The following is a 17,067-nucleotide window of genomic DNA, read 5'->3' on the forward strand; positions in this document are numbered from 1 at the left end:
CCCATCACCCATCAGCACACCATTACCAATTTCTATTATGTACCCACACTTCCATTTTTGTTTTGAAAGTGGTGTGTAGCTTTTATATGATAAGTAAGCACACTCACTCCGCAATTATATGAAGAGGCATTTCATTAGACAGAGCCTTCATGAGCAGTACATGTGGAAGAGGTGGGTTCTGAAAGTGCCTTGCAGACATGTATTTGATGTGGTAAAGTGTTGAAATTCACACTGTGGCTTCTGCTGCCCTGTGGTATCTGTGGGCAGGAGACCTCATGAGCACTGTGAAGCAGAGCGTTGAGGACCATTTCCAGACTGAGTTAACGTTTGCAGATGTGTGCTAGCTATTGTCACACCCCAAGTGTTCAACTGCATGTTTCCCATCTTTAAACTTTATCACTGTATTTTTCTTCAGGATAAAACAAAATTATGGGTCAATTTTCACTGAAGTGGGCTGGATGTCTGCACTCACCTTTCATCAGTGCAAAGAAATTACGCACCTCTCTCCCCGGACAACAGCAATGAAAACCCGTCTCTGATTGGACACTAGGGATGTCAGCCGTATATAGAAGACAAATGTGAGGTGGAAAAAGGCAACTCCACCTAGTAATACATCCAGGACAAAATATTTTAACAATTTGAAACTTGCATTAAAATTCTCATGAAACTATTCTTCATCTAAGGTAGCTAGTGTCACCAGTCTTAAGCTGCAGGAAATGCACCACCGTAAATACACTGCTTTGCAATGACTTAGAATATAAAACTTAAGCTGCCATCCTATTCTAATAAAAAAGACTACAAAATCAATAAAAGTATCATTCCTCACCTAACTTACTCAGAAGGAATTTTTATTGGTTTACAATAGAAAACATCGTCAGTTTCTGTGTGTCGCTCTATCAGTGAAAGCCCCTGTGACAGCTTTCTATTGCCCAACTTGTCTCTACACCATCAGTGGATCTCTAGGAAACACATTAAATACTATGTCCTTGGAGAAAATATGTTAATGCTGGCCCCCTGCTGCTTTGTAGTTTATGTAAGACAGTGTTCAGACTCTGATACTATTTCCCTAAGCAAGCCTGGAGACACTCCTAAACACAGCCAGCACTTTGTTACATTTTCACCTTTGAATAGTAAAATATACACTCCTTGTAATGCCAATAACTATAAAATAGGCCCATTTGTTACTTTGCAAAATTTGGCAACTACAGTTTACTTTTAAATGATTGAATTTATTTTAATTGATAGTCATTTTTTTTGAAATACATTTTAATGATGCTTTTACTACTATGCACTGTGGAGTGCTTATATCAAAGATATAATATCTCTTCTTTATAGAGAAAGTGTTGCATTACATTATTGCCATTGTGCACTAGCACACCAGGACATCTCCTAAGTACAGCTATGCATAGATTACCCTTTCTCTCTCTACCCATTCTGCATAGCTGCCCGGAGTCACTTTTTTTTTTTTTTTTTTTTTTTTTTTTTTTTGGCTTCTCAAAGATAGACTTGACATTCCACAAGTGAGTGAGATCATGCAATACCCATTTCTCTGTACCTGGCTTATCTAACATAATTATATTTAGCTTCAGCCTTGTCACAAATCATGGTATTTGGTAATTTTTGTTGCCAAATATTTGTAACATACTTCTAATCCATTCACTAGCTGATAAATACTGGTGCTGTATCTCTATCTTTCTTTCCTTCCCTCCCTCCCTCCCTCCGTTCGTTCCCCTTCACTACACTGAGTGCTATGAAGCTGAGTGGTTGTGCACAGCTTGTGCTCACAACATGGAGAGAGGAGCAAGCAGAAACCACAAGTCTGAAACCATCCTACTCTGTATAGAGAGATTCCGTTTCAAAAAGCGAGCATCCAACCAAAGGAGCATCCAGGATGGAGAGACTATCTGAGACTGCGAATGCAAACCTTGTTGGATATCATCGCATCTGATTTTGTGATTCTTTTGAGGAAAGTATATACAATTCCAATATTGTTTGCAGATAATTTACATTCCCATCAGCAATTGCAGAGGTTTCTTATTTCATGTGCTGGTCAGTACTGACTGTCTTTAGTTTATAAATCAGTCCTCTTTGTTGAGGTGGGAGATTGTTATTTCATTGATGTTTTCATTTGTTTTTGCCCAACTGTTAGTCATATTAATGTTTTTATGCAACGGTTGGCTATTTGTACATCTTCTTCTAAAATAGAAATCAGTATGGAAATCCCTTCCCAAAGCAAAGACAGGCCTCTCCTAGGCCTTTACATCTAAGTTTGTGGGAGCACTATTCAGAACCACCTAGTTGTGGCCCAACCCAAGGGTCCACTTACTGAGAAGCAAATAAAGAGAAGGCATTTCTATTTACAGCAGATGTGTAAATGGAATAGTGAAGATGTTGTTTGCAGTAAAATGGATGCAACTGAAGATATAAGATATATCAGTCACAGAAAGATGACTGTCTTACATATTCTCTAATCTATGGGTCCTGAACTGTGGATATATGATTGTGTATATACAGCTGGCATAACAGCGAAATCCAAACAGTCTATGGAACTGAGAGGCCTAGTGTTGGGGGGGTATGAGAGGGAATATGTTCAAGTAACTGTATACTTTCAAGACACTGGTCTTGTATAACCCTGCAGTGTAAAACAGTGTGTGTGTGTAGTCTGCCATACTTTTAATTAGGCTAAGTAATTATTTTGCTGTTGACGATGTGAGATATCCTTGTGTGTGCTGCAAATATGTGTTACTTTTATTGGTTGATGAATGTAAGTATTTTGGCCAATGGCTAGGCAGAATATAGCCAGGTGGAAAATCCAAACAAAGTCATGGAGAGAAAGAAGGCAGAGTCAAGGAGACACCATGTAGCTGCCAGGGAAGCAAGGTATAAGGTAATAAGCCATGAACCTCATGGTAAAATATATAATAATATAAATAGGTTGATTTAATTGTGAGAGCTAGTCAATAATATGCCTGAGCCATTGGCCAAGCAATTATAATTAATATTAAGCTTCTGTGTGGTTATTTGGAAACTGGCAGGTGGGAGAAAAACGTCCAGCTACATTGCAAGCCTGCCACAGCTCTAATCAGATTAGGCGACTCTTTTGCTGTTGAGTTACAAGAGATTTATAGGATTCTGGGTATCCCCTGACTGTTTAGGTGGCATATGTATTCTTGTGTTGTATAGGTTGCCTCTTCACTCTGTTTAATTTGGTGTGAATAAAACTTGAATTGGCTTTACCTCTCTTGTCTCTTTTTTGTTTAGTTTTCATTCATTTTTGTGCTGGTTTGTCCAGGAAGGATTTACACATTTATATTTCTTTGAAGTGATGAGTGTCAACCCTGTCTCAGTCCGTGGTTTAGAGCGAGGTCTGGCTGCACCTTCAAATTCCGCATAAACTTAGCTGTTGGTTTATTATATATTGCTTCATCACATTTAGACAGGTTTTCCTATGACTGGTGTGTTAATTTTTTACCATAAAGCTTGTTAAGTGTTATAGACTGCTTTTTCTCCATCTGTGAAGATGGTCAGATTTTCTGTCTTTAATTCTGTTGCCATGTATGCTACTTACCTATTTGCATACACCGAGTGGTCATTGCACCTGAATGTGGGATTTGGTTCCACGTACTAATACATTTTGGGATTTCTTTTTGATATATGTCTCTAAAGGATGTTGACTATAGTTTATATTTTGTGGTTGTTTCCTTATCTCTTCTGGATATTTGAATATTGCTGGCCTTTTGAACATATTTGTAAGCATTAAATACTCTTCTCTGTGTGGAATCACTCAGGCATGTTGTTAGTTCTTCTAGTGGTTGTTAGAAATCAACAGCAAAGGCATCTGATGCTGATCTTTAATGAGATAGTTTTCATGAGTGATTTAGACTTTTTAAATGAATCTCGGATTTTGTACTTATGCACAGGCCAGTCTTGGTAACATGTAGTTTTGGAATTTGTCATTTCTTTTACTTTATAGGGGATGTTTTATTTTTTATAGTGTATAAGCATATGTTTCTTATGAGAGTGTGAGCCTGTGTGATGGGTGTGCACGTGAGGGCATCTGACTCCAGTCCAGAGAAGAGCACCACTTCTACTAGAGATGGAGTAATAGGCATTTGTGCGTCACCAGACATGGGAGCTGGGAGTCACACTTGGGTCCTCTGAAAAAGCAGCATGCACTCTTAGCCTCTGAGCCCTCTTCCCAGCTTTTGGTCTTTTTTCAATTGACACCAGAGGACTCTACCCATCTCCATCTTGCTACTTCACCTTTTGTGTGCTTGTCTTGGATGTTGGCCCTCGACTTTCACTTGGTTTTGAGATAGTGTCTCTTTCTTGCCTGCTTCTTTTTATTCTAGGCTAACTGGATAACAAACTTCTGAAAGTTTTCCATCTTCATCTTTTCTCTTAGCACAGGAGCACTGGGATTATAGGTGTAAACTACCATGCAGCTCTCCAAAGGGCTCTGTGGATTTGAACTCCAGTCCTCACACTTGCTTAGCAAGTGATTTTCCCATTGACCTATCTCTCCAGCTTTCCAGTGATAGTTTTCATCATTTCATCAGGTAGCTTCCATATTATATTTATGTAAACAGCATTAGACATTGGCTGAACTATCTCTCATATGGTGTGCCTGAGATTGTTAAGAAACTGTATCCACTACATTTTGATCTTGAACAAAATGAGGTTTGCACTGAAATATAGAACCTATGAGCAATGTGCTTTTGGGTGACTTTGTGGAGCCTACACTAAGCATTGCTTTACCTCATCTTGAATTAAAAGTCTTCAAACCTCATGGAAGTTTGCAGTGTCTTTTCTTACTAGGTTCCAAAACTACACTACTCAGTATCCACTCCATGGCAAAATTGAGGGATCAATAATGGACTTATTGGTGCCTCTAATGTTGGTCATGGTGGATCTTAAACTGTAAAATGTATGAACTGAGCAGACATGGTTTTCCTACAATAAATTTTCCATATGCCCTGAAACTGAACATTTTCAACAACCACATTCAGCATTTTCATTTCCCATGATTATGTTTGTTGTAGTTTGGTTCTATATAGAAGATTTATGTTTCTTCCTATATGAACTAACTCCCCTGTGCTTATCTGGGTCACCATTTGTTCATTTTCTTCCTTGCCTTAGGGTACTATCTTCCTGAACCCTCTTTCCAATAAAGCAATATTGACATGAGATATAAGGTAGTAGCAGTTTGTGAAGTAATGGTTAAACCTACTGTTTTTCAAAGGTTAGCATCCTTAATATGTATCTGGAATGATGTCCACTTCCTATGTCTGCTTGTGGGAACCAGCCCATAGTGTTGAATGTTGACTATAAATGCTACCCTACAATTAAGGGTGTGCTTGCTACACAGAGCACACCAGCTCCTTGAAGTGCAATACTTTCTGCTCATTCAATAAAAAAACTGTGGATCTGAACAGTAGAGCTGAGAATTTTCATTAGGAGGAAGGAGATACCCTGTATTATTGTAACCTGAATGTTACATCTTTTGAGTAGTGTTTGAAAGCTTTGTGTCTGGATTGACACTTAGGGATCTGGAAGCCCACTTTGGCATTCATACTTTGGGCTATAGAAGTATTTAAGGATAGAGCCAAGCATAGAATAAGATACCAAGGACCTGTGGATCAGCTATGATTCTGAACAGATTTCTAGGGTGATCCTTTAACACTTGACTGTTTTTACTCACAGTGCAGCATATTGCTGTAGCAAATGCTTCTAGATGTAGAAATAGTGCTAACTGTACCAAAAAATAAAGTGTCTCATTATCTAACCACTTTGATCAAAACTTTACAGTCTACTTTAAAATGGAAAGTCTCTGATTTCATAGCAGAAAATGTGGAAACAGAAGCCCAACTGTAATCAACAGGTTGGAAAACAACCTAGAAGGCTCACAATGTAACTTGATTCTGTGACAAAAGGGTTTATTATAGCATGTTTAAAAGTAGGTCAAGAATGAGGAAAGGAGTATCATCACTGAGACCCACTTGTCAGTGTTTGAAAATAGTAAATCATTATCTCCTAGGAAAGAAACATCAAACATAACCATCTATCTGCATATTTTTGCAGTACAGTATCAATGTACTTTTTGAAGTGCAGAACTTCAGCAAATTCCTCAGTTAAGCAGCTTGGTATTTAGTGATGCCCCAAGGTTTCATTTATTGCTGGGAAATATGCAATTCTATGATTGAATAAGACTTGTGTCATGTGATTGAAGTCTCCATTTATGATTACTTGTTAGTGTTTCCAGTGAATCCTACCATTCTAGAAGATTTCCTTACTTCTTCCCTGGCCTGTTGACTTATTATGATGTGAGGCAAACAGAATGTAGGGGTGGCTGAGGATTGATGCAGTAATTCCTTCCAGAGGCTTTTATTTACCATTGTAAGGATGCACAGATTCAATTAGTAAAGTTACAAACATTCCAGAAAATCCTATGTCTGGGTTGGTGTAGAGAAAAAAGAACCAAAGAAGGGATGTGATCATCATGGAGAGTTGCTGAGTGGAAAGTTCATTCAGTGGTCATGAGGTACAAAACATTCCAAGACAAATGAGAGAAGCATTGAAAGTTCTAGGTGCTATAAAAGTTAAGTCATAATTCCTTTAAAGCTTATTTATGGCTTTTCGATTTTTCCAAGACAATGGAGGAGCTTCATGATCTAGCACATGATGACAGAGCCCAAAGCTCCACACACTGTCACTGGATCCTGTTGGTCGGTCGGTCGGTTGGTCAGTGGTTGGTTGGTCACTTGGTTGGTTGTTGTTTGAGTCATGACCATGACTCATGAAACATTTAATGAAAGAATTGAGCATATCCTGAGTTCCAGGGTGATTTACTGTAAGGACCAGATTTGTGGGGTAAGTTTAGGCCAACTAAGCATACATTGTGATATATGGATGATATAATGTGGATAGGATGCTGAGTGGAGACTGGGAGCAGGGAGACTTTCTCATAAGACTGTGACAAGTTTTTCTGAAAAGAAACTATTTGTAGTGAATAGTTAAAGCCATGCACTGTTCTGGAAAGACAGACAACTTCACAAGGCCCTGGGCCATGTAATAGCTTGTTTTGTTTGGGATGTGTTTACGAGGCTGAATGAACCCCAGTGTGGAAGGAGTTCAGTGAACTACAGCCATAGATGAAATGAGTTTGGTGATATGGTCACATGTTATATTTTTCTCAGTTTCTATAACTCAGAGTAAAAAGTTAGCAACTCAAACAGCCATCCAAGGTATTTGAAACCACAAAGAAATGTGTTTAACCAACATAAATACATCTTATTTCCATAAAGGATTTGTATTAGATTGGAAATAGATGATTCTAGACTTAGTCTACAAGGATGACAGCAGAAATGCACAGAGTCATATTTGAAGTATATTAAAGAGATAGAAGTGCTAAGATTTCATGCAGTGTTAAGTAAGACATTTTAGGACATGGTTAGTTAGCATGGAAATTATAAGTTTTGTTCAAACTTCCATTAAAGGTTGAAGGATGCTGGGGAAAGTTGAAGCCAGAATTGCTCTCTTACCATTTCTCTTCCCTGCAATCGCATATAACTTAGTTACACAAGATGCGTTTTGATAATATGTTAGATGTAGATTGCATAGTTGGTAGAATACATTACTTGGTATACGACTTTTCATGGTCTGTAGTTATATGAAAGTATATTTTTAGTTGTCTCATCAGACATAATTCTGAAGGGAAAAATGTGGTTAGAGCAATTCCCTCAATCTAGATGAGATGCCAGCACACTCCCAACAAGGGCTTTCTAAGAATTCCTCAAAGATGCCCAACCAATCCCCCATGTTTTGAAGTACAATATATACTGAAGTTATTTAATGTAATTTAATTTAGTGACAGTTATTCAATTTAATTTGTTCAACTGCAATATCCCCACCAATTTAATTCCTCTATACCGGTAGCCCAATGACTCCAGTCTGATGGCAGTATTATGAATTTCTGGTTGTTGTTAAGTGAATTGTTCCTTTGCCTTCTCATCAGAAATTGTGATAAAACTATCTTCATTCAAAGCTTATATATAAGTATTGATAAATATAGGATTGAGAATAGAATAACTTATGGCATTAGAACAGGCTCTTGATGATGATATCATTTCAAAAATATTTATTCTTCTCCACCTGGGCACTGAGTTTCTTATAACTCTAACTAATTATTTTATCATTTCATAAGTAACAACACATGTTAGCAAATATTGCTCAATGAAAATTTATCATACTCTTCACATCAAAACCTAAATTAATTCTGACCTGTTGAAATGAATTTATATCTGATTTATTGAATTTATCATCATTTTATAATGTCCCTTGACCAAATAGCCAGACATATTTCCTAAAGTCATCACAAATGAGTCTCTGGAATACAACAATGTGGATAATATATATTATATATATGTTGGTGAAAACAAGGTGTATATTATATATGTCTATATTTTGATAACTTTTCTTCTCTGTGAACTCAAGGATAAACAACATGTTTGTGGCTTTCCCTCACCTTGTTAACTATTGAAAATGCTGACTTATTTATATATTTGACTATTTGATAATATTTCTACAGATTTATCTCAATTTAACACATGAGCTTTCATCATGTCTTTTTGTCTTATAAAAGTAATGAAAGTAAAATTTATTTTAAATGATGAGGGACAACAGGTGAATGCATGAAGAAGAATAAATTGGAAAATTGGAGAATTCAGTATTTATTTATTTATTTATTTATTTATTTATTTATTTATTTTGAGACAGGGTTTGTCTGTGTAGCTTTGAAAACTGTCCTGAAACTTGCTCTTTAGACCAGGCTAGCCTTGAACTCACAGAGATACACATGGCTTTGCATCCTGAGTGCTTTGATTAAATATTTGCACCACCAGAATCTGACTAAGTATATATATATATATATATATATATATGAAAGTCCTTACTTAATTAGACTTCCTATATTTGAGCCTTTATATACATTGGATAACCTAGTATTATTTATGATAAAGACTTTATTTCTAAAATCTGACAGGTATACCTTCTTTTTTTTTTATTCTTTTAGGTAATGGAATGGATGACTACTAGTAAAAATATGATTGCTAGGAAAACTCATTTTCTAATGGGTAGGATAATGTATGATATCTAGGGAAAAAAGTGGGTCATTTTATGTCTCAAGTGGAATTTACCATGATTGCTTTCATCTCTTTGTGTTGTTCTTTGGCAACATTATCTGTATCCATATTGAATTAGGGCGCATTACACTTCATGTTGCCCTCCCTCGAGCCTCATGTCTCCTGATGAAACTCTGCTTCTTCTGAACAACTCTCTCCCACTTTAATGTCTGGTTTTTATTACATTTATTTTATGTTATTACTGAGTTTAATGGTGGTTTCTTGAATGAGCTTCAGCATAGTCTGTTTAATGGAGCATAAGCAAATTGTCAGTAGATGCAACACCAGCACTCACTACCTGGAAAGGGTCTCTCAAAGAGGGTGGGGTCTCACTAGTCCTCATCTTCATGCACGAGGAAATGGCGATGTGTCCATTCTGGTATAGGTCTTTACAGTGACTTCATGAGTTCAACAGCTTTGTCATGTCTGAAATACCCAGTTTTATAACTCTTTCCCAAACTCTTGTTCTTATAGTCTTCTCAACCCTGTTCTGCAGTGTTCCTCGATTCTGGGATAGTCTAATATAGATGCCCAGCTTATAATTCAGTACGCAACCATCATTTATTTTATACACTTCGATGAGGTGTGAATCTCTGCAACGTCATACTCCACTGAAAAACAGAGCGTCACTAACCAAAGCTGAGAACAACAGTGATCTCTGGGTTTAGACAGGAATATTAAAAGTACAGAGTGAAAACCCAGACAGAAGAGAAATGAGTGAAAAGGAAAAAGAATAGAAAAACTGTAAAGGGAAAGATCTGTGTCATTTCTATTTATCAATAGATAGTAGTAGGCAGTCTTTGAGGACTGCAACCTCTACAGGCACCATTGGCCTGAACTTAGAATGATTTGCAGCATGTGATCAATTGAATATATAGTAATGTAAAAAATATAGGGAGCACCAACACAGAGAAGAGGCAGGAAGATGATTGATGGAAAAAGCATTTGGTTTTACAGTTGACCATCCTGACTTTAGTTGAAAAGTGATGGTCTGTATAATTTTTGTCACATTTCTTTATTATGATTGGGCTTAAGTGACAGTAGAAACATCTTTATTTAAAATCATGCCATATTATGCTACCGTGCTTTGATGTTATGAGTTGTAAAATGTGTGCTTGTCAGTCTTAGGAAACAGGGTGTCCATGAGCTTAAAATGCCTACTTATTTACTTGCACTTCTAACAAAAATAGTGGAAGACTTTTCACTGAAGCAGTAAGCGCAGAGGGAAAAGTACAAAGTATCTGCTTTGAACAGCAAGTTGTCATTGTTCTGTCACTTAAAGCTGGAGACATGTGACTTTCAATCCATAAAGCAGAGAATATTAAATGAAAAAATTTTTAAAATATTGAGAGTCAAACTCACTACGTAGCCAAGGGTGGCCTTGTAACTCTGATCCCCCCCCCATTTCTGCCTGCAGAGTGTTAAGGTTGCAAGCATATAACCACACCCAACTGAGAGACCAGATGTAACTACAAATACCTGTATTTCATGGTATAGGGCATGTGACAGAAAACTAAATACAGTATGAGGCAATGTCAGTGTAGAGTGCAAATGTAAGGGTTTTCCACCACAAAATCTCATTAGAAATTTAACTGACTTCCTTTTAGGTGAAGGAGGTACCATTTGTCCAAGCAGGGTTTGAATCCTGATTCATCTGGGATAAAGATATGGCTTTAGTCTTTTGAATAAATTTATTTCTGAGGGTTTACACAGTAAATGGGCACAGCTGATATCTGTTCAGGGTATTAAATGATGACAAGAACAATGGCGGATGTTATTCTGTATGCTGTGAAAATATGTTTCTTTTATTGGTTGATGAATAAAGCTGTTTTGGCAAATAGGCAGGCAGGATGTAGCCAGACAGGAAGTATAGGCAGGACTACCAGACTAGGAGAATTCTGAGAAGAGGAACACAGAGAGTCACCAGGGAGATGTCATGCAGCCTCTGAAGGAGTGACATCCCAGAGCATTATGGGTAAGCCACAGCCTCCTGGCAATACATAGCTTAATAGAAATGGGTTAAAAATTAAGAGAGCACTAGCCAATAAGCCTGAGCCATCGGCCAGTTTATAATTAATATACTCCTCTCTGTGTGTATTTGGAACTAAGCAGCTTCAGGACAGAACAGGACTGAACCTCCATCTACACAGTAATCTGTGAAGTACATAAAACAAAGACAAATCATAAGTACTGTGTAAGTTTTCCATAACATGTCTAAACAGCAAATGGCGCCGAGGCATGCGAGTTTACGGAGTTTCAGGGTTTGGTCTTTCTTATCAGAGGAGGCATAAAATCCTGGCCAGTTTCAACACGGTATATACTGTGGCAAGTGAAATGTCTCAGTATATAAAGCTGCTCGCTACCGAGCCCAACAACTTGTCTTTGATTGCTGTGACCTACATTGTGGAAGAGAAAACCGACTTTCTCCAAAGTTTAACTGTGACCTCCACATGTGCACCATGAGACCATGCACGCGTGAGCATGCATGCACATGCACGCATACACACACACATCAATAATAACAGATTTTATAAAACACAGTATCAATTTGCTGTGCCATATGTTGTTAATGATCTACTAACATGGTTATTTTTTTTTTTTCCGTACTGTTTCTATTTTTACCACGACATCAATTTTGTTCTAGCCATGCCTCCTCCGAACTACACCCGTCATTTGCTCCTTTGAGTAAGTGGCCTGCCAATGAGATCTTAGTAGAGTTTTCTGTGGGAACACTCATTTAGAAACACAGCCTGTTCCCTTGCATCATTTTTCCTTCTTCATCTTTCTGAGGCAACCATGGATACCATGTTCCTGGATGGAATCTGTGCAGATACAGTGCGACTGATGGTGAGGGCTTTCCCTGATGGGTTCTGGATGACCTGCAGAAATCTCAGTGTTGTGTAGCATCTGTGAAGACCAGAAGATAGCACGTTGTTACTGACACCTCACCCGTGCGTTCACGCCACAGTCCACATTTGACATCACTCCTAGTCTCCAAGAATGTCCCTACAGATTATCTGTTTGTTGTTTTCCCACGCATATCTGGTCCAATTGTATTAAAAGGCTTTGCTTCCATTCAAGGTTTGTTCCTATATTACTGTTCTCCTATTTATGGTACATTAAATGTTAGGTAAGGTAATTTTGCATCCTTCCTTTCTTTCACTGAACCACCCTCAGGCTTTATGGCAAAATACCTTGTGTCTATTATTTATTTAGACAGCGTTTTCTTTCCACTGCCTTTATAGAATTACCCCCTGGGTATCATTATCTGTTCCTCTTAGAGTTCTTCGCAAAGGGATAAAAATGGTGCTTTTAAAGTTTTTGTTAATGGTACTTGTCTTACAGATTTTTTAAAAATCAAAATCATAGTGCTTTGCCACACATGAGAAAGATCTTTGAGAATGTTGAAACATTTGTTATCAATCGTTGTGGTTAATTATTATTATCAACTTGACACAATCTAGAGTCAGCTGGAAGAAAATTCCCACACAGGTTTACTCAATCAGCTTGGCCTGTGGGTGTGTCTGAGGGCCCGGTAGCTTGGTTAGGTTGAAGCAGGAAAACACATCCACCATCACTGTTGCCATTCATTAAGAAGACGACTCTGGGCTATAATTACTAATGGAGAAAGTTAACTTGGCATAGCATGTATATATTGATTTCATGCTGTTTGCCCTCAACTGTGACTATAACATGACTAGCTGCTGCAAGTTCCCACTGCCTTGACATCTCCCAGGTGGTGTACCATAACCTGGAATTGGGAGGCAAACCCTTTGTCAAGATGCTCTATCAGCAACAAGAAATGATTCATCAATGCTTTTATTTGCTTTCACAGATGAAGTATACTCCTGATGACTTTAAATATACTACTGACTACAGAAAACGCATTTCCTGTCTACCATATGAATTAAAAACAAAAGATACTGACACAAAACTAAAAACACCAAGCCATCACATTCAGAAAGGTTGGTATGTTTTAATGTGAACTAAATAATACAATAAGAAATTTTTGAACAGTGACTTTGAGCTATAAACACTGCACTTTAAAATATGCTTTGAGATATTTGACGACATGTGTATCTACTGGAGTTTGAAGATGTCTTCCTTGTTGGGAGTGCTTGTTCCCTTCCACAAGAACTGAACTGGGTTGTTATCACTGACATCATGGTTCACAGCTGCCCAAACATAAAGCCTGAGGGGACCTGATACTCTCTTTTGGTCTCTGTAGCACTGCACACACTTGCCATACACATCCACAGACAAACCTAAAAATCCATACCTCTTCTCTTCTTTGAACTGACGTGTTTTATTTGGCTGAAGCAGTTAGTTAATTCCACCCAGAACTTCGAGTTTTGTGACTTAAGTTAGGCTACATTTCTCTTAACTTGGAATCTGATTATTTTTCTGTACAAATGAACCACATCATTTTAATGGAAACTTAGTTTTACTTCTTCTTTTAGAGAAAGTCTCCTAAAGTAAATCCTCCTTTGCTGAGTGGTATTTTCCCTATTGTCTAGGAGAAGAATTATGTAAACTCACTGTACTGTCCAGGCCATCCAGCTTCCAAGTCCTAGACTCAAGCTGGCCCTGTACTTATACACCATTGTGTCTAGGCTCTGAAAATTGCAATTTTGATTATTTTAAATTTATTCTCATTCTCTATTTTATGTGCGTGAGATCTTTGCATGCATATAAGCCTGGAATCCACAGACATCACAAGAGAGTGTGATATTCTAGAAAGGCCTATATAAATCAGCATCCTCACCATGGCCTCTTAAGTGCTGTTCTTACCATGGCTGTCTTCTTGCTTGAATAATAGTTGGGCATTTAAGAAATCAATTCCATTTCTAGTGTTCAGATTTACACAGGGAACTTTCACTGTTGAGTGGCAATCTAACTCCTAAAATCACTGGACAATGAAAGATAATTAAAGGTTTTGTGATACCTTTCCTGGGCATGTGTAGTATCTTAGCCACTACACAGACCTTCTAGTTAATTTAATATCCTATTAGTCGTTTTTTGCCTGCTTTTATTGTTTCAACACTCCCCCATTGTATTACCAATTCATTGCTTAAATGGAGTGCATTCTTCCTTTCTCTCTCCCTCTCTCTTTCTCTCTTTCTTTTCAAACTTAAAACTCTGATTAATGCCGATGGAATAAGCATTTTGTGTTCCTTTCTGTTATGATAATATGATATGTTATGATAATATTTTCCACTTTCCTATCTCAGCAACTCTCCTTCTTTGCAGTATTACATTGTAACTACATATTAATATTTAGAATTACAGCCTTTAAAATATTGCCTTGAAGTTATATGATGATAACTGGAGTTATAATAATAGATTCTTCCACATCTGCAAAAGATCCCTTCTACCTCAGTCACCTCAGGTTTGTTTGTTGTCTGACTTAATCAAATGTTTTTCGTCCTGAAATTTACTTTGCCTCATGATCATATTGTATTACCCTTTGTTTGTTTGTTTGTTTTGTTTTTATGCACACCAAATGCTTAGTCTCAATTCCTCTTCTGTGAGGAAGTATTCCTAGAAAAATAACTTGAGGAAGGAAGAGTTTATTTGGCTCACAATTCCAGGGTACGTTTCATCATTCCAGAGGAGGTGAGGCAGAAAGAACTGGAAGCAGCTACACCTCATGTCCATATTCAAAAGCAGTGCTGTGAATTCATGTGCATATGTGCGAGTGATGAGCATAATTTCTCCAGGACCTCCTGCCCTTTTGTGTATGGGGAATGCCCACCTTCATTAAGGTGGTCAATCGTCTCCACAGAGATGCCCACAGGACAGCCTGACCTCGACACTCCCTTCCTGAGAATTACTCCCGTGTCAAGTTGGCGATGAAAGCCATCAGACCCCCCAGCGTTGTACTTTTACATGATTTTCTTGGCACAATTTCAGTTTTCCAAGATTTGAACTAACTCATTGACCAAGGTGATTCAACTCTACTACTCTTTCAGAGTTTCTCTTTTACGGAATATACATTGTGCTCAGAGTACCCTTAAATGCTCTCCAAGCATGAATTCCGTATTCTCCCAGAGAAGGGGGAAGCACATGGCAGCCGTGAAGCTGTGGTTCTGTGGGAGTTCCCTATCCATTGCTCTGAAACACAATTGTGATGATTTTATTGCATCCATTAACTTTTCCAACAAGCAGTTAAGAGTGAAGTCTGGAGAGCCGGTGTGAGTCAGGGCCCTTTCTTTCCTTTTCTCTCTTATTGAAACGGATTTTTGTTTCTCACAAAATATACCCTGATTATGGCTCTCCTCCCCGTGCTCCAGTTACACTTCTGATATCCAGGTCCACCCCTTCCTTCCTCTCCGGTTTCTAAGGACAATGAGTTTAAAAAACCTAACATATCATAATAGGACAAAACACACGAAACAGAAGGAAAATAGCACACGAAAAGGTGCCGGAACATTGTAGATTCAGACAACCACTAATTCACACACTTAGAAACCCCACAAAACCAAACTGAACACGATAGTATATATGCAAAGGGCCTGTAGGTTATAAGAGAAGAAAAAATAATAGCATAGAACTTAAAAAAAAGGAAAATCCCTGACATGAACACATGAGACAAAGACCAACGATGACATTGGGTATATTTTCTGTTGGCCATCTACAGGCATGATTACAGCCTGCCCTTAAGAGCACACTGTTTTTCCAGTGAGACTCCCTTGTAGGAAACTAAATGTTCATTTATAAATGGTTGGAAATGATTACAAACTGGAGATAGTTTCTGGGGTAGGGACGGGGGAATGTGCCCTTGTCTCCTTTAAGGTCAAGGACCCCAACTGTGTAGACCTGTACAAGACCTTTGGGTTATCCGCCAGCCTCACTGGACGGTTAGGTACTACTCTAGCCTCACTATCTTCATATGCACATCAATACTGCTGATTTATAGGACCTTGTTTCCTTGGTACCCTCCATTCCCTCTGGCACTTTCTTTCCATCTCCTCTTTCATGGAATTCTCTGAGCCCCCAGGGGTATAATATGATGGATACATTGCATTTAGGGCTGAATGTACCAAGGTCTCTCACTTATTGCGTGTGTGTGAGTGTGTGTGTGTGTGTTCCCATCTGCTATGGTAAGGAGCTTCTCTAGTGATGGCCTAACAAGGCACTGATCTATGAGTATAGCAAAATATCATTACATGTTATTCCTATGTTGTTGTTTGTCTTAAAGTAGTATATTGTTTTTACCCTATGTCTCTGGGTTATCTAGTCTCAAGGTTCTTGGTCACACAAGCAGCATTTGATGTGGGTTTCTTCTCATGGAATTCAGCTGAGATCAGATGTTGGTTGGCTACTCCCACAAGTTTTGTGCCACAATTGCACTAATAATCTTGCAGGCAGGACACCATTACAGATCAGATGGTTTGTAGCTGGAGTGATGTTTATGTTCTCCTTTGGTATCATGCAGAGTACCTTCCTGTATCCAAGATCCTTGTGGGATCCCAGTATCTTTTCAGAGACTTCAGAGATTGCATTAAGTCAGAATATTTCTTTCCTTGGTAATTTTTTTAGTTGTTTTCCCTCTTTCTTTGGATGCCTATTTGTCGAAAGGTCTTTAAATTCCCCAAGATGTTTGTTTTAACTGGATTATTTGTTTTCTTGATATCTAGTGTTTTAGTTTATTATATATTTTAGATATTAGCCATCAATTGAATGTGTTGTTGGTAAAAAAATGTTTTCCATCATGTAGGCTTAACCTTTGTTAGAGTGATGGTGTTCTTTGCTGTGCAGAAACTTTTCAGTTTCATGAGGTCCCATTTATTAACTATTGAGCATGGTGTCTCTGCTATTGGCATACTGTACAATACACAAAAGTCATATCCTGTGCCGATTCCTTAAGGGCCGTTCCCCACATTCT

The 17,067-nt window shown here is 38.0% G+C and overlaps 1 protein-coding gene across 1 annotated transcript in view; it reads left to right on the forward strand.

The window, feature by feature from the left end:
* Positions 1 to 17,067, forward strand: part of Lrriq3 (leucine rich repeats and IQ motif containing 3) — a 94,862-nt gene that overhangs the window by 54,698 nt on the left and 23,097 nt on the right. The window contains exon 5 of the mRNA XM_051196059.1: positions 13,015 to 13,144. Coding sequence (XP_051052016.1) covers positions 13,015 to 13,144 — 130 coding nt within the window. The remainder of the gene's footprint in view (positions 1 to 13,014; positions 13,145 to 17,067) is intronic.

The sequence above is a fragment of the Phodopus roborovskii genome, unplaced genomic scaffold (assembly GCF_943737965.1).
Source record: "Phodopus roborovskii unplaced genomic scaffold, PHOROB, whole genome shotgun sequence".
In the NCBI taxonomy this organism is placed as follows: Eukaryota; Metazoa; Chordata; class Mammalia; order Rodentia; family Cricetidae; genus Phodopus; species Phodopus roborovskii.